The 18536-nt window shown below is 57.8% G+C and overlaps 3 protein-coding genes, 3 long non-coding RNA genes and 1 pseudogene across 26 annotated transcripts in view; 5 read left to right on the top strand and 2 right to left on the bottom strand.

Annotated features, from left to right (window-relative positions):
* Window positions 1–13264, top strand: part of BRD4 (bromodomain containing 4) — a 63452-nt gene extending 50188 nt beyond the window's left edge. For 8 of the 10 annotated variants that reach the window (XM_052669895.1, XM_052669887.1, XM_052669894.1 and 5 more), the window contains 4 exons: window positions 5913–5965; window positions 6139–6511; window positions 9918–10630; window positions 12713–13264. In XM_052669895.1, the coding sequence (XP_052525855.1) occupies window positions 5913–5965; window positions 6139–6511; window positions 9918–10618 (1127 nt within the window). In that variant the 3' untranslated portion in view covers window positions 10619–10630; window positions 12713–13264. Of the gene's footprint in view, window positions 1–5912; window positions 5966–6138; window positions 6512–9917; window positions 10631–11883; window positions 11908–12712 lie in introns of those variants that run through there. The other 2 variants (XR_008203067.1, XM_052669890.1) reach the window with 2 other exon arrangements.
* On the bottom strand, window positions 6755–7815 carry LOC128074241 (uncharacterized). Of its 2 annotated transcripts, none has more exons than XR_008203101.1 (4): window positions 7737–7815; window positions 7160–7304; window positions 6994–7076; window positions 6755–6890 (listed from the first exon to the last, which is right to left on the bottom strand). It is a non-coding gene; the product is annotated as an uncharacterized LOC128074241 (long non-coding RNA). The 2 variants fall into 2 exon arrangements; XR_008203102.1 differs by lacking the exon at window positions 7737–7815 and adding an exon at window positions 7533–7657 and having other exon boundaries at window positions 7160–7221.
* On the top strand, window positions 6933–7879 carry LOC128074236 (uncharacterized). 2 transcript variants are annotated; one of them, XR_008203090.1, is made up of 4 exons: window positions 6933–7072; window positions 7239–7385; window positions 7448–7613; window positions 7797–7879. It is a non-coding gene; the product is annotated as an uncharacterized LOC128074236 (long non-coding RNA). The 2 variants fall into 2 exon arrangements; XR_008203089.1 differs by lacking the exon at window positions 7239–7385 and having other exon boundaries at window positions 6933–7136; window positions 7510–7613.
* On the top strand, window positions 10637–13249 carry LOC128074223 (uncharacterized). The gene is made up of 6 exons (XM_052669882.1): window positions 10637–10874; window positions 10958–10998; window positions 11762–11811; window positions 12017–12533; window positions 12591–12753; window positions 13217–13249. Exons 1-6 carry the CDS (start codon window positions 10698–10700, stop codon window positions 13247–13249), a joined length of 981 nt encoding a protein of 326 aa, XP_052525842.1. The 5' UTR covers window positions 10637–10697.
* A 109-nt stretch (window positions 13265–13373) lies between the features above and the next one.
* Window positions 13374–15988, top strand: LOC128074231 (bromodomain-containing protein 4-like). 10 transcript variants are annotated; one of them, XM_052669907.1, is made up of 5 exons: window positions 13374–13905; window positions 14069–14228; window positions 14309–14562; window positions 15413–15435; window positions 15917–15988. In XM_052669907.1, the coding sequence occupies exons 1-4, from the start codon at window positions 13822–13824 to the stop codon at window positions 15416–15418; spliced, it is 504 nt and encodes a 167-aa protein (XP_052525867.1). In that variant the 5' UTR covers window positions 13374–13821; the 3' UTR covers window positions 15419–15435; window positions 15917–15988. The 10 variants fall into 10 exon arrangements, with proteins under 10 accessions (XP_052525867.1, XP_052525873.1, XP_052525871.1 ...); XM_052669913.1 differs by lacking the exon at window positions 15413–15435 and adding an exon at window positions 15323–15348 and having other exon boundaries at window positions 15920–15988; XM_052669911.1 differs by lacking the exon at window positions 15413–15435 and adding an exon at window positions 15183–15208 and having other exon boundaries at window positions 15920–15988.
* On the bottom strand, window positions 14558–16318 carry LOC128074239 (uncharacterized). The gene is made up of 8 exons (XR_008203099.1): window positions 16239–16318; window positions 15893–16092; window positions 15703–15842; window positions 15413–15462; window positions 15133–15282; window positions 14893–14942; window positions 14663–14762; window positions 14558–14612 (listed from the first exon to the last, which is right to left on the bottom strand). It is a non-coding gene; the product is annotated as an uncharacterized LOC128074239 (long non-coding RNA).
* A 90-nt stretch (window positions 16319–16408) lies between these two features.
* On the top strand, window positions 16409–18100 carry LOC128074244 (bromodomain-containing protein 4-like; annotated as a pseudogene).
* The last annotated feature ends 436 nt before the right edge of the window (window positions 18101–18536 follow it).

Here is an 18536-nt window from a genome sequence, read left to right as displayed (position 1 = left end):
GCGCTGCGATGTTTTTAGGGGTCTTTGTGTCTGGGGTAACGCTGCCGTCTGCTGCCTTTACGTGGCGTGGATTCCTTGCTTGTTCCTTGCTCTCAGGCATTTTTAATAGGATCTGGCTTTCCTTTTTAAGGAGCTGTGAAGGCTTTGCGACGCGTAGCTCTGATCCGAGCGGCAGCGACGGTCGGGGCGTCGTGGGGCAGGGAGGAGAGGAGTGCAAAAATGGCTTTGTTTTACTAAAATCCATCCGTAGGTCACAGAGAGGACAAAAAACCGACCGAAAAACTCTTTGATTTGGTTGAAATTCCATGAAATTCCAGCGGAGGTTCAGGCCTGAATGGGGCCCCTCCTGACCCGAGGTCTTTTTGTCTCCCTTTCCGTCCGAAATGGGGAATAAAAGTTGACCCAAACGGAGCAGGAAAGCGCAGCTCTGTGCTGCCAGGAGCTTCAGGTCGCAGGGTGAGCGGGGCTCAGGTTGTGGGGCTGACCCTGCTGAGCCCCGTGCTCTGATTCCTTCAGCCTGTGGGGCCCCACGGAGCCCCAAAAATGTCCTGGTGGGAACTGGGGCTTCATCCCCACATCCCATGGCTGTGCTGCTGCTAATTAGTGGGCTAATTGAGGTAGTTGCTTGCACCCCACCTCCTCCCTGTAACCAAACCGGTGCAGATTGTACCAAAAATGCGCTTTTTGGACCCAAATTTTGCCCTAAATGCAGAGCAGCACAGAAAGAGGGAGCGTTCACTCGCAGATAAAAAGCCCAAACCTTTGGATTTAGGAGTAAAACCCCTTTCACAGAGCCGCTCGCTCATTAATGGCCCGCTGATTAATTGCTGCACAGCTGTGCCATCAGCTCTGCGCGGCGACGTCGTGCTAAAAAGCAGCAGAGCAGATGCCAGAGCATGCAAGCAACGCTGGATCCACAAACACCATCAACTGTAATTAATTGCAATTAATTGCCGTTGCGGTGCTTTGGGAGCTGCTGATGGCGGCGCTCTCCTGGTGCATTTTGCAGCCCCGGTCGTTGCTCAGGCGTTTTCCTTTCTTTGCAATGAACCCGTTGGCAGTCGGGAGCATCGCTGTCGATTCTGGCGCTGCCCTTCTTTCCCTGCAATCCCCCCCCAAAAAAGAAAAACCCCAAAACAACCCAACCCCAAATCCCAGCTTTGCTTTCGGCTCTGTGAAACCAAACCGGTGCTGCAGGGTGATTCCGGTCCAACTGGTTGTAATTAACACCTGGCTGCAATTAACACCTGGCTGCATGCAAACGGCCCCGAGCTGCGCTGGCGAACGCCCAGCATTTTCCAATCTGGCTTTCGGTTTGTTTTTCTTCTTGTTTGGAATCCCCAACAAGTTTGTGTGCGCTGGACGCCAGCCAGAGCAGAGGGAAGAGGCGCTTTGCTCGGCTCAGCTTGGAGCGTTTGCATTGGGTTTCATGGGGGAGGAACCCAACACAGAGCTGCTGTGCTGGGTCAGAGCTGCGGCACCCGGGTCGTTAACGCAGAGCTGGGCTCCGTGTCCATAGGAGGGGCAGCTGGGTGCCCTGCATCCATGCTGGGCTGCTCTGTGCTCCCTGCTTGCTGTTGGTGCTGCTCAGGGCAGCTGGGTGCCCTGCATCGATGCTGGGCTGCTCTGTGCTCCCTGCTTGCTGTTGGTGCTGCTGGGGGCAGCTGGGTGCCCTGCATCCATGCTGGGCTGCTCTGTGCTCCCTGCTTGCTGTTGGTGCTGCTCAGTGCAGCTGGGTGCCCTGCATCCATGCTGGGCTGCTCTGTGCTCCCTGCTTGCTGTTGGTGCTGCTGGGGGCAGCTGGGTGCCCTGCATCCATGCTGGGCTGCTCTGTGCTCCCTGCTTGCTGTTGGTGCTGCTGGGGGCAGCTGGGTGCCCTGCATCCATGCTGGGCTGCTCTGTGCTCCCTGCTTGCTGTTGGTGCTGCTCAGGGCAGCTGGGTGCCCTGCATCCATGCTGGGCTGCTCTGTGCTCCCTGCTTGCTGTTGGTGCTCTCATTATCGGTCGTTCCGCTCGCATCTCAGCTTTCCTTTTTGTGTCAGGAAGGAATCAGTGCTTTTCTTTCCCCCCTTATGGGTGAAGTTTCTCCCCCTGGTCGCTCCTTTTTGTACCCTGAGCCGTTTCCACGCTGTGTTTGTTGTGCTGAAGCTTTGGGACACGTTTCAGCCCCGTTTCTCAGTGCTTACATCCCGCTTTTCCCCCGCCTCAGAAAAGCTCTCAGATCCCTGCAGCTTCTCCCCACGGCTGTTCTGCCCATTGCAGACGCTTCTCTGAAGGCTCTGAAGGGTTGAAATGGATTCAAGCAGCCACGGGGAGCACTGTGGGTTGGGCTGAGCGCCAACCGAGCCCCATTTTGGGGGCAAAAATGGGGGCGCAGGTGAATAACGCGCATCACTTTGGGTGCTCCCGCCGCCCAAAGCCCCCCTTCCCACCCCGTTGCTTTCATACCCAGGGAGAAATGATCTTCATAAGCGATAGGACATGGAGAAAAGCTGCTTGTTTCGCTGCTCTTCTCTCAGTTCTGGAGCCATTTGTTAACGACTTCCCCCGGTCTGCGAGCGCAGGATGCGTCGCTGCGTGCTTCTCTGGCAGCCTTGTCCTTCCAGCTTCCTCCAACAGCTCCAATGGGAACAAATCTGACCAAGAATGGACTCTTTTCTTTCTTTCCATCCATTTTTACTCAGATTTCTCCCAGTCAGCGGTCGGTCCAAACCTTTTTGGGCCAGTATTTGCTCTGCATGCTTCTTAACAGTCGTGTCACCGCAGGCTCCTTTCAGCAGCAAGCAGGGAAGGGAGGGGGAAATACGTGTAGTTTTCTTAATCTTTCTTTCTGTTTTTAAGTAATAAACTCAATAAAGCATTCGGCTTGCTATGGAAAATGCACCTTTTGTATCATCGTAGTTTTAAGCCCTGCTTGAAGCTGTGCTGTGGGTGGGAGCAGAAGGGGACTCAGGGAGGAGAGCATCTGGGCACGGCGTTGGTGTCCCAGCCTGGTCCTTCCTGGCTCACTGTGTTGAGATGCCATGACAGAAGCTTCGTTTCTTACTTTCTCCGTTCATTTCTGGTTTGCTGGTTCCCAGCTGCTCCAATAGAGTTTTTTTGGGGGGTGCAAAACCCGATTTCTTCGTCCTCCAACGCATCTGCAGCCAGCTGGCAGGGAGTGCTTGGCTGCAGCAGGAGCCAAAGCTCCCCTCCAAGATGTGGGCAAAGGAAGAATGCAGGCATCTGACAGAGAAGCAGTGAGGAAAGACGTCGGGTTCACAGCGCTTGGTCCCACTTCCCTTCTTGGCGCAGTTGTTTGCTCTGAGCCACGGGTGGCTGTCGAGGTTCCTCTTCCTCATCTTTGGGCCTTGAAGCTCCTTGGTTGGCGTCTCCAACCCAACATTGGCGTCTCCAACCCAACATTGGCGTCTCCAACCCAACATTGGCGTCTCCAACCCAACATTGGCGTCTCCAACCCAACATTGGCATCTCCAACCCAACATTGGCGTCTCCAACCCAACATTGGCATCTCCAACCCAACATTGGCGTCTCCAACCCAACATTGGCATCTCCAACCCAACATTGAGAATCTCCAACCCAACATTGGCATCTCCAACCCAACATTGGCGTCTCCAAACCAACTTTGACCACTGCCAGCCCAACACTGAGGATCTCCAACCCAACTTGGGGCATCTCCAACCCAACATTGAGGATCTTCAACCCAGCTTTGGGTGTCTCCAACCCAACATTGGCATCTCCAACCCAACCTTGAGCGTCTCCAACCCAACATTGAGGATTTCCAACCCAACCTTGGGCGTCTCCAACCCAACATTGGCATCTCCAGCCCAACTTTGGCCATTGCCAGCCCAGAATTGAGGATCTTCAACCTGACATTGGCATCTCCAACCCAACACTGGGTGTCTCCAGCCATTGCCAGCCCAACATTGAGGATCTCCAACCCAACTTTGGTCTCTCCAGCCCAACATTGTGCATCTTCAACCCAACTTTGGGCATCTCCAGCCCAACATTGTGCATCGTCAACCCACCATTGAGGATCTCCAACCCAGCATTGGCGTCTCCAGCCCAGCTTTGGCCATTGCCAGCCCAACATTGAGGATCTTCAACCCAACTTTGGGCATCTCCAACCCAACATTGGCATCTCCAAACCAACTTTGACCATTGCCAGCCCAACATTGAGGATCTCCAACCCAACCTTGGGCGTCTCCAACCCAACATTGGCGTCTCCAGCCCAACTTTGGCCATTGCCAGCCCAACATTGAGGATCTCCAACCCAACTTTGGTCTCTCCAGCCCAACATTGTGCATCTTCAACCCAACTTTGGGCATCTCCAGCCCAACTTTGGCCATTGCCAGCCCAACCTTGAGCGTCTCCAACCCAACATTGGCATCTCCAGCCCAACATTGGCATCTCCAGCCCAACATTGTGCATCGTCAACCCACCATTGGCGTCTCCAGCCCAGCTTTGGCCATTGCCAGCTCAACATTGAGGATCTTCAACCCAACTTTGGGCATCTCCAACCCAACACTGGGAATCTTCAACCCAGCATTGGCATCACCAACCCCATGTTGGCATCTCCAACCCAAATCACAGAGACGACTGCTCTGTTACAACGCCCTGGTGGCTTTTTCAGCCTCATCGCTGGCGCTGACGCTTGTCCTCTCTCGATCCTCCCCCATCTCATTCGAGCTCACATCTTAATTCCACTCAACCCAAAGCTTTTCTCATCTCTTCCCCAATCCTCACAGTCTGCAGTTTTGATTCCTTTCCCTTCCTGCGATGGTTTTCACCCCTGGTGACACTGAAAGAGGGCTCCTTGTAGCCCTCCCCTCCAATTACAACCCGCCAGGTCTTCAGCCCACATCCTTGCAGCCGTAGGTAAGTGGAGCACCCCCAGAAGCATCCCGTTTCTTGGCCCATCTTCCTTTTCTCTGCCTCCCCAGCCATCAACGTGCGAATTCTCCCCGGTGGTTTTGCTTTGGGAGGATGAAATCTCACACCGTGGGGCTTTGCCACCTGAATGCACCTCGACCGCAGCGTTCTTGGTTCCAAACTGCTGTTCTGGGGGATGCTGCAGGACGGCACCTCGGCTCGGCCGCCTCGCATTGTGCTCCAGCTCTTCACTTTTGCCCAAAAAACTCTCATTCCCAGCTTGTAGTCGTCCGCTCACAGATGGGAAAAGCTGACTTTTGCCAGAGCTCGGGATGAAATCCCTCTCCGTGCCAAGGATGGATGAAATGACACCGCATGAGGCCGAGGAGCCGAGCGCAGTCGGCGTGGAATTCGCTGCCGAGGAATTTTTGGCCCGATAACCCAGCATCAGAGAAATGCATTTCTGCGTTTCTCTCTTTTCTTGGCGGAGAGAAAATCCTGCAGCCTTGGTTGCAGTTGTTGTGCTTTAAAAATACCCCCGAGCAGAGGAGGAGGAGGAGGAGGGAGAGGTCAGCCTTCGTCCGCTCGCACAGCCGGCCCCGGCGCTGGAGGCAGCGCTGCCTGTGCTGAGCTCCACTGCTGAGCTCCTTTTTTTCTCCCCTGCTTCCTGCCTTTCTCCCCTTCTCTCTGCCTCCCAGCGAGGCCGCATTCCTGGAATAACTGCGTCGGTCAGGCACAGCTCTGCTGCTTTTTCCCAGCGCTGCAGCAGCAGGGATGCGGCTGGAGGGAGGCTGCGGCTCTGTGCCAGCATGCGGGGCCCCGGCCTCCGGTGTGGAGCTGGGCGAAAGCAGGGCATGAGCTGGACTTTGCCTTCCTCGTGGAGTCGTTAAGGTTGGAAAAGACCTGAGATAATCTGTTCCAAGTGTTAACTGTCATAGCGAAGCACTGCTGTCTTTTATTTTCTTTTTGGGGGAGGGGGGGAAGGGGTGCAGAGAGCAGCAGAGCCCGGGTGTTAATTTGTGCCCTCCTTCTCTTTGCAGAAATGGCACCAAAACTGAAGAAGAAGGGGCACTCTGGGCGAGAGCAAAAGAAGGTAGGACACGGAGCAGCCCCCCCTGCCTGCAGGGCTGGGCTCCAAGCCCAGGGGGCTGGGGGGGATCCCACTCTCCCTCCCTCCTCCAGCAGAGCCCCTTTGCTCCGCTCGGAAGCCGTCCTGCTTCCAGCCAAACCCGAGCCACACAATCTCCCCGCCTTTCTCCCTTTCAGCATCACCACCACCACCACCAAGCGGTGCAGCAGCAGCAGCAGCAGCCGCCTCCTCCTCCTCAGCCCCCTCAGCAGCCCCCGCCGCCTCCGCCGCAGCAACTGCAGCCGCAGCAGCTGCAGCCTCAGCCTCCGCCTCCGCCGCCCGTCCCCCCGCAGGCCCCGCCGCCGATGAAATCCTCCCCGCCTCCCTTCGTACCTGCGCAGGTCCCCGTCATGGAGCACCCTCTCCCGGGGAACATGTTCGACACTATGCCGCATTTCACTCAGCCCATCATGCATCTCCCTCAGCCCGAGATGCCGCCTCATCTTCCCCAGCCTCCCGAGCACAGCACTCCTCCCCACCTGAACCAACACGCGGTGGTCTCGCCTCCAGGTGAGCGCAGCAGGGGGGGCTGGGGGCGCTGCTTTGGGTGCTGGAGGAGCCACGTTCAGTTCTGGGTACCTTGCATTGGGTTCTGGATGCCCTACACTGGGTTCTGGGGGTCTGCTTTGGGTGCTGGAGGTGCTACATTGGGTTCTGGATACCCCACATTGGGTTCTGAGGGTCTACTTTGGGTGCTGGAGGTGCCACATTGGGTTCTGAGGGTCTGCTTTGGGTGCTGGAGGTGCCACATTGGGTTCTGAGGGTCTACTTTGGGTGCTGGAGGTGCCACTTTGAGTTCTGGATGCCTTACATTGAGTTCTAGATACCCTACATTGGGTTTTGGGGGTCTGCTTTGGGTGCTGGAGGTGCCACGTTGAGTTCTGGGTACCTTACATTGGGTTCTGGGGCCCTACATTGGGTTCTGGGGGTCTGCTTTGGGTGCAGGGGCTGCTGCTTTGGGTGCTGGAGGTGCCATGTTGAGTTCCAGATACCCTACATTGGGTTCTGGATGCCCTACATTGGGTTCTGGGGGTCTGCCTTGGGTGCTGGAGGTGCCATGTTGAGTTCTGGGTACCTTACATTGGGTTCTGGATGCCCTACATTGGGTTCTGAGGGTCTACTTTGGGTGCTGGAGGTGCCACATTGGGTTCTGGATACCCTACATTGGGTTCTGAGGGTCTACTTTGGGTGCTGGAGGTGCCACTTTGAGTTCTGGATGCCTTACATTGAGTTCTAGATACCCTACATTGGGTTTTGGGGTTCTGCTTTGGGTGCTGGAGGTGTCACGTTGAGTTCCAGATACCTTACATTGGGTTCTGGATGCCCTACGTTGGGTTCTGGGGGTCTGCTTTGGGTGCTGGGGGCGCTGCCTTGGGTGCTGGAGGTGCCATGTTGAGTTCCAGATACCCTACATTGGGTTCTGAGGGTCTGCTTTGGGTGCCAGAGGTGCCACGTTGAGTTCTGGATGCCCTACATTGGGTTCTGGGGCTCTGCCTTGGGTGCTGGAGGTGCCACGTTGGGTTCTGGATACCCTACATTGGGTTCTGGATGCCCTACATTGGGTTCTGGGGGTCTGCTTTGGGTGCTGGGGGCGCTGCCTTGGGTGCTGGAGGTGCCACGTTCAGTTCTGGTCTATATTGGGTTCTGGATGCCCTACATTGGGTTCTGGGGGTCTGCTTTGAGTGCTGGGGGCACTGCCTTGGGTGCTGGAGGTGCCACGTAGAGTTCTGGATACACTGCATTGAGTTCTGGGGGGCTGCTTTGGGTGCTGGGGGCGCTGCCTTGGGTGCTGGAGGTGCCACGTTGAGTTCTGGGTACCCTATATTGGGTTCTGGATGCCCTACATTGGGTTCTGGGGGTCTGCTTTGAGTGCTGAGGGCCCTGCCTTGGGTGCTGGAGGTGCCATGTTGAGTTCTGGATACACTGCATTGGATTCTAGATACCCTACACTGGGTTCTGGATACCCTACATTGGGTTTTGGGGGTCTGCTTTGGGTGCTGGAGGTGTCACGTTGAGTTCCAGATACCCTACATTGGATTCTGGATACCCTACATTGGGTTCTGGCTGCCCTTCATTGAGTTCTAGGTACCCTACACTGGGTTCTAGGTACCCTGCATTGAGTTCTGGCTGCCCTACATTGGGTTCTGGGGCTCTACTTTGGGTGCCGGAGGAGCCATGTTGAGTTCTGGATACCTATTTTGGGTCCTGGACACCCTGTGCTGAGTGCTGGCTACTTTGTTGAGTGCTGGACCTTCTGCACTGGGTGCTGGGTGTTCTAAATGGGTGCTACACGTTCCCTGTTGGATGCTGAACACACCACGTTGGGTCCTGGATGCTCTGCGTCGAGTGCTTTGTTGGGTGCTGGGTGCTCTGTGTTGGGTGCTGGGTGCTCTGTGTTGGTTCTGGGTGCTCTGCGTCGGGTTCTGGGTGCTCTGCGTTGGTTCTGGGTGCTCTGCGTTGGTTCTGGGTGCTCTGCGTTGGGTTCTGGGTGCTCTGCGTTGGGTGCTGGGTGCTCTGCGTTGGGCTCTGGGTGCTCTGCGTTGGGTTCTTGGTGCTCTGCGTTGGTTCTGGGTGCTCTGTGTTGGGTTCTGGGTGCTCTGTGTTGGGCTCTGGGTGCTCTGCATTGGGTTCTGGGTGCTCTGCGTTGGTTCTGGGTGCTCTGTGTTGGGCTCTGGGTGCTCTGCGTTGGTTCTGGGTGCTCTGTGTTGGGTTCTGGGTGCTCTGTGTTGGGGTCTGGGTGCTCTGCGTTGGGTTCTGGGTGCTCTGCGTTGGTTCTGGGTGCTCTGCGTTGGTTCTGGGTGCTCTGCGTTGGTTCTGGGTGCTCTGTGTTGGGTTCTGGGTGCTCTGTGTTGGGCTCTGGGTGCTCTGTGTTGGGTTCTGGGTGCTCTGCGTTGGGTGCTGGGTGCTCTGTGTTGGGTTCTGGGTGCTCTGTGTTGGTTCTGGGTGCTCTGCGTTGGTTCTGGGTGCTCTGCGTTGGGCTCTGGATGCTCTGCGTTGGTTCTGGGTGCTCTGTGTTGGGTTCTGGGTGCTCTGTGTTGGGTTCTGGGTGCTCTGTGTTGGGTTCTGGGTGCTCTGCGTTGGGCTCTGGGTGCTCTGCGTTGGGTTCTGGGTGCTCTGTGTTGGGCTCTGGGTGCTCTGTGTTGGTTTCTGGGTGCTCTGTGTTGAGTTCTGGGTGCTCTGTGTTGGGTGCTGGGTGCTCTGCGTTGGGCTCTGGGTGCTCTGCGTTGGGTTCTGGGTGCTTGGTTGGCTGTTGGACCCTCTGCATTTGGTGCTGGGCGCCCTGCACTGTGTGCTGGCACCTTGTGATGGGTGCCGGGGCGTCCAGAGCCACGAATCCAGGGTGGGAGGATGAGGCCGGAGGCAGATGTGGGGTTGGAGTCCTGCTGGAGGCGTTGGGTGGAATCTTGGATGGCAGCTCCCAAACCGGTCTGGGTTGGAAGGGACCTTAAAGATCCCGAAACCATACAATAACGGGGTTAGAAGGGTCTTCAGTGAGCGCGGAGCCGTGGAATGGATCGGGTTGGGTTCAAAGGGTCCTCGAAGGTCAGATAAACACAGAATGACTCGGGTTGGGGTTGCAAAGAGTCCTTGAAGGTCACAGAACCATCGAATCGTTGCATGACTTCCTTTGGAAGGGTCCTCGCAGACAGGAGAATGATGGGATCACAGCACGGTTGGGTTGGAAGGGACCCAAAGCCCCCCCCAGGCTGACCCCTGCCACGGCTGGGTGCCCCCCTCCAGCTCAGGGCCCCACGGGCGCCTCCAGGGCTGGGGCACCGCAGCTCTGGTTGGCAGCACCGGGACCTTGTTGCCCTCTGAGGGAAGAATCGGACTTCAAAACCGATGCCCCTCATCCGAGCGCGCCGAAAGTCGCCCTCCACCTTTCTCACCAGCTTCCCTGTCCGTCTCTCCCCAGCTTTGCACAACGCTCTGCCTCAGCAGCCCTCGAGACCCAGCAACCGCGCCGCCGCTCTGCCCCCGAAGCCTCCGCGCCCGCCGGCCGTCTCGCCAGCCATCAGCCAGCAGCCCATGCTCCCTCAGCCGCCTCTGCCCCAGCCTCCCCAAGTCCTGCTGGAGGACGAGGAGCCTCCCCCGCCTCACCACAGCCTGCCTCTGAGCACCAGCCAGATGCAGCTCTACCTTCAACAGCTGCAGAAAGTGCAGCCGCAGACTCCTCTTCTCCCTTCAGTGAAGGTCCAGTCGCAGCCCCAGCCTCCCCTGCAGCCTCCGGCGCACCCCGCGGTGCAGCAGCTGCAGCACCAACCCCAGCAGAGGCCCATGCACATGCAACCCATGCCCTTCCCTTCCCACATCCCCCAACCGCAGCCACCTCCGCAGCAGCATCAGCCCCCGCAGCCGCCGCCGCCGCAGCCTCCGCAGCCGGCGAAACCTCAGCAAGTCATCCAGCATCACCCCTCGCCACGGCACCATAAGCCCGACCCCTACTCGACCGGTGAGCAGGAGCCGAGGCCGCAGACCCTGCACCCTTTGGTGACGCAGGGGTGGCTCGGCGTCGCCTCCCAGGGCGCTCGGCTGCGGGTATCGGGCACCTCGTGGGGGTTTCAGACAACTCGGGTTGGGTGCTGGGCGCTCCGTTGCGTTCCGGGCTCGTTCTGAGCGTCGGACGGCGTGTGTTGGCATCAGGCACTCATTGCTGGGTGCTGGTCAAGGTGTGTTGGGTCCCAGACACCCTTTGATGGGTGTTGAGCGACGTGTGTCAGGATCTGGACACTCTCTGCTGGGTGTTGGCCATGCTTTGGGTCCCAGGCACTCTCCAGTGGTTGTTGCCCAACGTGTGTTGGCACCAAACACTTTCCATTGGGTGTTGGCCGTGTGCTGGGTACCAGATCCTCTCCATTGGGTGTTGGCCAACGTGTGTTGACACCAAACACTCTCTACTGGGTGTTGGCCAAAATGTATTTGGTCCCAGGCACTCATTGCTGGGTGTTGGCCAAGGTTTGTTGGCACCAGGCACTCTCTGCTGGGTGCTGCTCAAGGTGTGTTGGGTCCCAGGCACCCTTTGTTGGGTGTTGGGTGATGTGTGTCAGGATCTGGACACTCACTGTTGGGTGTTGGCCATGCATTGGGTCCCAGACACCCTTTGTTGGGTGTTGGACGATGTGTTTTGGTCCCAGGCACTCATTCTTGGGTGTTGGCAACATGTGTTGGCCCCAGGCACACTCCGTTGGGTGCTGGTCAAGGTGTGTTGGGTCCCAGACACCCTTTGTTGGGTGTTGGACCATTGGGTGCTGCTCAAGGTGTGTTGGGTCCCTGACACTCTCCACTGGGTGTTGGCGGTGTGTTGGGTACCAGCCACTCCATTTTGGTGTTGGCCAACGTGTGTCAGGATCTGGGCACTTTCTGCTGGGTGCTGGCCATGCATTGGGTCCCAGGCACCTTTTGTTGGGCGTTGGGTGACGTGTGCCAGGATCTGGACACTCTCCACTGGGTGTTGGCCAACGTGTGTTGGTACCAAACTCTCTCTGTTGGGTGTTGGCCATGCATTGGGTCCCAGGCACTCTCTGATGGGTGCTGGCCAAGGTTTGTTGGCACCAGACATTCCATTGGGTGCTGGTCAAGGTGTGTTGGGTCCCAGACACCCTTTGTTGGGTGTTGGACGATGTGTTTTGGTCCCAGACACTCATTCTTGGGTGTTGGCAACATGTGTTGGCCCCAGGCACTCTCCCTTGGGTGCTGCTCAAGGTGTGTTGGGTCCCTGACACCCTTTGTTGGGTGTTGGACCATTGGGTGCTGCTCAAGGTGTGTTGGGTCCCTGACACTCTCCACTGGGTGTTGGCCATGTATTGGGTACCAGCCACTCCATTTTGGTGTTGGCCAACGTGTGTTGGGTACCAGATCCTCTCCATTGGGTGTTGGCCAAGGTTTGTTGGCACCAGACAACCTTTGCTGGGTGTTGGCCAACGTGTGTTGGGTCCCAGACACCCTTTGATGGGTGTTGAGCGACATGTGTCAGGATCTGGACACTCAGTGTTGGGTGTTGGCCATGCTTTGGGTCCCAGGCACTCTCCAATGGTTGTTGCCCAACGTGTGTTGGCACCAAACACTTTCCATTGGGTGTTGGCCGTGTGCTGGGTACCAGATCCTCTCCAATGGGTGTTGGCCAAGGTTTGTTGGCACCAGACACTCCATTGGGTGCTGGTCAAGGTGTGTTGGGTCCCAGGCACCCTCTGCTGGGTGTTGGGCGACGTGTGTCAGGATCTGGACACTCTCTGCTGGGTGTTGGCCATGCATTGGGTCCCAGGCTCCCTTTGCTGGGTGTTGGACGACGTGTGTTGGTCCCAGGCACGCTCCCTTGGATGTTGGCCATGCATTGGGTGCCAGGCACTCATTTTTGGGTGTTGGACGAGGTGTGTTGGCACCAGACACTCTCTGCTGGGTGCTGCTCAAGGTGTGTTGGGTCCCAGACACCCTTTGTTGGGTGTTGGACGATGTGTTTTGGTCCCAGGCACTCATTCTTGGGTGTTGGCAACATGTGTTGGCCCCAGGCACTCTCCATTGGGTGCTGCTCAAGGTGTGTTGGGTCCCAGACACCCTTTGTTGGGTGTTGGACCATTGGGTGCTGCTCAAGGTGTGTTGGGTCCCTGATGCTCTCCACTGGGTGTTGGCCATGTATTGGGTACCAGCCACTCCATTTTGGTGTTGGCCAACGTGTGTTGGGTACCAGATCCTCTCCATTGGGTGTTGGCCAAGGTTTGCTGGCGCCAGACAACCTTTGCTGGGTGTTGGCCAACGTGTGTTGGCCCCAGGCACTTTCCATTGAGAGGACATTGTGTTGTGATAGGGCACTCTGTGTCGTGATAAGGTGGTACATGTCATGGTCGGGTGGTGCGTGTTGTGACAGAGCAGCGTGTGTTGTGATAGCACAGTGTGTGTTGTGATAGGGCACTGTGTGTCGCAATAGGGCACTGTGTGTTGTGATAGGATAGTACATGTTGTGATAGGGCAGTGTGTGTCACGATATGGTGCTGTGTGTTGCGATAGGGTGGTGTGCGTTGTGGCAGGGCGGTGTGTGTTGTGATAGGGCAGTGTGTGTCGTGATAGGGTGGTACATGTTGCGATAGGGCAGGGTGTGCCCTGATACGGCACTGTGTGTCGCGACAGGGCGGTGTGATAGGGCAGTGTGTATCCCAATAGGGTGCTGTGTGTCACGATATGGCGCTGTGTGTCGCGATACAGCGCTGTGTGTCGCAACAGGGCGGTGTGATAGGGCAGTGCGTATCCCAATAGGGCACTGTGTGTCACGATAGGGCAGTGTGATAGGGCAGTGCGTATCCCAGTACGGCGCTGTGTGTTGCGATAGGGCGCCGTGTGTCGCGACAGGGCAGTGTGATAGGGCAGTGCGTATCCCAGCACAGCGCTGTGTGTCACGATAGGGTGCCGTGTGTCGCGATAGGGCGTTGTGTGTCGTGATAGGGCGGTGTGATAGGGCAGTGCGTATCCCAATAGGGTGCTGTGTGTCACGATACGGTGCTGTGTGTCGCGACCGGGCGGTGTGATAGGGCAGTGCGTATCCCAGTACGGCACTGTGTGTCACGATAGGGCGCCGTGTGTCGCGATAGGGCGCCGTGTGTCGTGATAGGGCAGTGTGATAGGGCAGTGCGTATCCCAGTAGGGCGCTGTGTGTCGCGATAGGGCGCCGTGTGTCGCGATAGGGCGGTGTGATAGGGCAGTGCGTATCCCAGTAGGGCGCTGTGTGTCGCGATAGGGCGGTGCGCGTCGCGACGCGGCGTCGCCGAACAGCATTGACTGACTGGTGCCGAACTGTTGCAGGTCACTTGCGGGAAGCCCCTTCCCCTCTCATGATGCATTCCCCACAGATGCCGCCGTTCCAGGGCTTGGTTCACCAGTCGCCACCTCAACAAAACATCCAGCCAAAAAAGCAGGTAAAGGAAAACGGGCGCCGAGGCCCCGGCCCGGGGCGCAGAGCCGCGCAGCCAGGGTGGGGGGCTGGGGGCCGGGCGGGGGGTCGCTGCCACAGGGGGCCGCGCAGTGCCTGACCCCCCCTCCATCCCCCCCCCCCTCCATCCCCGCTCTGCTCCGTGGCAGGAGATGCGATCCGCCTCCGTCGTGCAATCGCAGCCCATGGTGGTGAAGGAGGAGAAGATGCATTCTCCCGTCATCCGGAACGAAACCTTCAGCCCCCCTTTGAGGCAGGACCCCCCGAAACACCCCGAGAGCATCAAACCCCCCGCCCACATCCCGCAGAGTGAGTGTGCAGCCCCCAGGCTCCGGCCGGGTGCTGGGAATGGCGTGGGACCGCCGCTCATGGGGCCGCCGTTGTTGCAGGAACGGAGATGAAGCCCATGGAGGGCGGGCGGCCCGTCATCAGACCCCCCGAGCAGAACGCGCCGCCGCCGGGCGTGCAGGACAAGGAGAGGCAGAAGCAGGAACCCAAAACGCCCGTCGCCCCTAAAAAGGTGCGCTGCTCCCCAGGGGGAAGAGCCCCAAAACGACGCCCGGCCCCGGAGGCGCCCAGGGCTGCGAGGGGTTCTGAGCTCCCCTTTCAATCCAGCGGTGATGCGATCTCGTGGTTCGGTGACCTTTAAGGACCCTCCCAACCCAACCCCAACCCATCTGATGGTTCTTTGACCTTTAAGGACCCTCCCAACCCAACCCCAACCCATCTGATGGTTCGGTGACCTTTAAGGACCCTCCCAATCCAACCCCAACCCATCTGATGGTTCTTTGACCTTTAAGGACCCTCCCAACCCAACCCCAACCCATCTGATGGTTCGGTGACCTTTAAGGACCCTTCCAATCCCATCTCATGGTTCTTTGACCTTTAAGGACCCTTCCAATCCAACCCCAACCCATCTGATGGTTCTTTGACCTTTAAGGACCCTTCCAATCCCATTTCATGGTTCTTTGACCTTTAAGGACCCTTCCAATCCAATCCCAACCCATCTGATGGTTCTGTGATCTTTAAGGACCCTCCCAACCCAACCCCAACCCATTTTGTAGATCTGTGACTTTCAAAGACCCTCCCAACCCAACTCCAACCCATCTGATGGTTCTTTGACCTTTAAGGACCCTTCCAATCCAACCCCAACCCATCTGATGGTTCTTTGACCTTTAAGGACCCTTCCAATCCCATTTCACGGTTCTTTGACCTTTAAGGACCCTTCCAATCCAACCCCAACCCATCTCATGGTTCTTTGACCTTTAAGGACCCTTCCAATCCAACCCCAACCCATCTGATGGTTCTTTGACCTTTAAGGACCCTCCCAACCCAACCCCAACCCATCTGATGGTTCGGTGACCTTTAAGGACCCTTCCAATCCCATTTCATGGTTCTTTGACCTTTAAGGACCCTTCCAATCCAACCCCAACCCATCTGATGGTTCTTTGACCTTTAAGGACCCTTCCAATCCCATTTCATGGTTCTTTGACCTTTAAGGACCCTTCCAATCCAATCCCAACCCATCTGATGGTTCTGTGATCTTTAAGGACCCTCCCAACCCAACCCCAACCCATTTTGTAGATCTGTGACTTTCAAAGACCCTCCCAACCCAACTCCAACCCATCTGATGGTTCTTTGACCTTTAAGGACCCTTCCAATCCAACCCCAACCCATCTGATGGTTCTTTGACCTTTAAGGACCCTTCCAATCCCATTTCACGGTTCTTTGACCTTTAAGGACCCTTCCAATCCAACCCCAACCCATCTGATGGTTCTTTGACCTTTAAGGACCCTTCCAATCCAATCCCAACCCATCTGATGGTTCTTTGACCTTTAAGGACCCTTCCAATCCAACCCCAACCCATCTGATGGTTCTTTGACCTTTAAGGACCCTTCCAATCCCATTTCATGGTTCTTTGACCTTTAAGGACCCTTCCAATCCAATCCCAACCCATCTGATGGTTCTTTGACCTTTAAGGACCCACCCAACCCAACCCCAACCCATTTTGTAGATCTGTGACTTTCAAAGACCCTCCCAACCCAACTCCAAGCCATTCTGTAGTTCTGCGATCTTTAAGGACCCTCCCAACCCAACCCCAACCCATCTGATGGTCCTGTGACCTTTAAGGACCCTCCCAACCCGACCCCAACCCATCTCATGGTCCTGTGATCTTTGAGGACCCTCCCACACCTCCCCATTCTGTAGTTCTGTGACCTTAAGGACCCTCCCAACCCGACTCCAACCCATCTGATGGTTCTGTGATCATTAAGGACCCTTCCAACCCAACCCATTGTATGGTTCCATGGTCCCTGTGACCTTTAAGGACCCTCCCAACCCAACCCCAACCCATCTCATGGTCCTGTGATATTTAAGGACCCTTCCAACCCATCTCCAACCCATTTTTGTAGTTCTGTGATCTTTAAGGACTCTCCCAACCCAACCCCAACCCATCTGATGGTCCTGTGACCTTTAAGGACCCTCCACCCCCCCTTTCATCCCTCCATCACGTCAGAATGCCAGTCTGCCATCAGAGGGGCTCAGAAAGGAGCCTCTCCCTCCTTTACCTTCCGAGACCCTTCTTATTCTTGGCGCTGACCGACGATCGGCCCTCACCCCTCCCCATGGCCAATTCCTCCTTGCCGCAGGACCCTAAAAATCAAGAACATGGGCTCTTGGGCCAGCCTGGTGCAGAAGCATCCCACCACGCCGTCCTCCACCGCCAAGTCGTCCAGCGACAGCTTCGAGCAGTTCAAGAGGGCGGCGAGGGAGAAGGGAGGAGCGCGAGAAGGCGCTGAAAGCTCAGGCGGAGCAGGTGGAGAGGGAGAAGGAACGGCTGAGACGGGAGCAGGAGAGGATGAGGTGAGGAGGGGAGGAGGAGAGGATGGAGGTGGGGAGCAGGAGAGGAGCAGGAGAGAAGGTGAGGAGTAGGAGAGGATGGAGGTGGGGAGGAGGTGAGGAGAGGATGGAGGTGGGGAGCAGGAGAGGAGCAGGAGAGGAGGAGAGGAGTAGGAGAGGATGGAGGTGGGGAGGAGAGGAGGAGAGGATGGAGGTGGGGAGGAGAGGAGGAGAGGATGGAGGTGGGGAGGAGAGGAGGAGAGGATGGAGGTGGGGAGGAGAGGAGCAGGAGAGAAGGTGAGGAGTAGGAGAGGATGGAGGTGAGGAGGAGAGGAGGTGAGGATGGAGGTGGGGAGGAGGTGAGGAGAAGAGGATGGAGGTGGGGAGGAGGTGAGGAGGAGAGGATGGAGGTGGGGAGCAGGAGAGGAGCAGGAGAGAAGGTGAGGAGTAGGAGAGGAGGAGAGGATGGAGGTGAGGATGGAGGTGGGGAGGAGATGAGGATGGAGGTGAGGAGCAGGAGAGGAGAAGGAGAGGAGGAGGTGAGGAGGAGAGGATGGAGGTGTGAGGAGAGGAGAAGGAGAGGAGGAGGAGAGGAGGTGAGGAGCAGGAGAGGAGAGGAGAAGGAGAGGATGGGGTGAGGAGAAGGAGAGGAGGAGAGGAGAAGGAGAGGATGGGGTGAGGAGGAGGTGAGGATGGAGGTGAGGAGCAGGGAGAGGAGGGGGTGAGGAGGAGAGGATGGAGGTGAGGAGGAGGTGAGGATGGAGGTGAGGAGTAGGAGAGCAGAGTAGAGGAATGGAGGTGAGGAGGAGAGGATGGAGGTGGGGAGGAAGAGAGGAGGAGGTGAGGAGAAGGAGAGGGGGAGGTGAGGAGCAGGCAAGGACGACATGAGGCCGTCAGCCCCCTGCCTGGGGCAGAAGGGGTTGCAGGGCGCCGTTGCCCTCACGGAGCTGTGACCCGGGCCGTTGCAGGAGCCGTGAGGACGAGGACGCCATGGAGCAGGCGCGCCGGGTGCACGAGGAGGTGCGGCGACGCCAGGAGCAGCAGCAGCAGCAGCAGCAGCAGCAACAGCAGCAACAGCAGCAGCAGCAGCAACAACAGCAGCAGCAGCAGCAGCAGCAGCAGCAGCAGGTGCCGCCCGCAGCCGCCTCCGCCCCGCAGGCGCAGAGCTCGCAGCCGCAGTCGTCGCAGTCCATGCTGACCAGCAGCGCGAGATGGCCCGCAAGCGGGAGCAGGAGAGGAGGCGCCGGGAGGCGGTGAGCTGGGCTCCTGGGCACCCCCCTGTGACACCTCGGGACCCCAGAGCCACCTTGGGAGCCCCAGAGCCACCTGGGTGCCCACCTTAACGCCACCGAGGGAACCCCAGAGCCACCTTTAGGGCCACAGTGCCACCTGGGTGCCCATCTTAACACCCCAGAGCCCCCTTGAGACCCCCCAGAGCCACCTTGGGACCCCCAGTGTCACCTTGTGACCCCCGGAGCCCCCTTGAGACCCCCAGAGCCACCTTGGGACCCCCTGTGCCACCTTGAGACCCCCCCAGACCCACCTTGAGACCCCCAGAGCCACCTTGGGACCCCCCCTTGCCACCTTGAGACCCCCAGTGTCACTTGAGACCCCCAGAGCCACTTTGAGACCCCCAGAGCCACCTTGGGACCTCTCAGAGCCACCTTGAAACCCCCCAGACCCACCTTGAGACCCCCAGAGCCACCTTACGACCCCCAGTGCCACCTGGGTGCCCATCTTAACCCCCCAGAGCCCCCTGAGACCCCCCAGAGCCACCTT

The sequence above is a fragment of the Tympanuchus pallidicinctus genome, unplaced genomic scaffold (genome assembly GCF_026119805.1).
Source record: "Tympanuchus pallidicinctus isolate F22 unplaced genomic scaffold, pur_lepc_1.0 scaffold86, whole genome shotgun sequence".
In the NCBI taxonomy this organism is placed as follows: Eukaryota; Metazoa; Chordata; class Aves; order Galliformes; family Phasianidae; genus Tympanuchus; species Tympanuchus pallidicinctus.
Note: the sequence above shows the minus strand (reverse complement) of the source record. Positions and strands in the feature narration are given on the sequence as shown.

What these genes read in the sequence shown, in the direction of transcription:
- LOC128074223 (XM_052669882.1), top strand. Translation starts at nt 10,698, where the DNA reads ATGGGTGTTGAGCGACGTGTGTCAGGATCTGGACACTCTCTGCTGGGT. An exon ending in TCCATTGGGTGTTGGCCAAC is followed by an intron (nt 10,875 to 10,957) that starts GTGTGTTGACAC and finishes GTGTTGGCCAAG; the next exon opens with GTTTGTTGGCACCAGGCACT. An exon ending in GTGTTGGCCATGTATTGGGT is followed by an intron (nt 11,812 to 12,016) that starts ACCAGCCACTCC and finishes CATGCTTTGGGT; the next exon opens with CCCAGGCACTCTCCAATGGT.
- LOC128074231 (XM_052669907.1), top strand. Translation starts at nt 13,822, where the DNA reads ATGATGCATTCCCCACAGATGCCGCCGTTCCAGGGCTTGGTTCACCAG. An exon ending in ACATCCAGCCAAAAAAGCAG is followed by an intron (nt 13,906 to 14,068) that starts GTAAAGGAAAAC and finishes GCTCCGTGGCAG; the next exon opens with GAGATGCGATCCGCCTCCGT. An exon ending in CCCCGCCCACATCCCGCAGA is followed by an intron (nt 14,229 to 14,308) that starts GTGAGTGTGCAG and finishes CCGTTGTTGCAG; the next exon opens with GAACGGAGATGAAGCCCATG.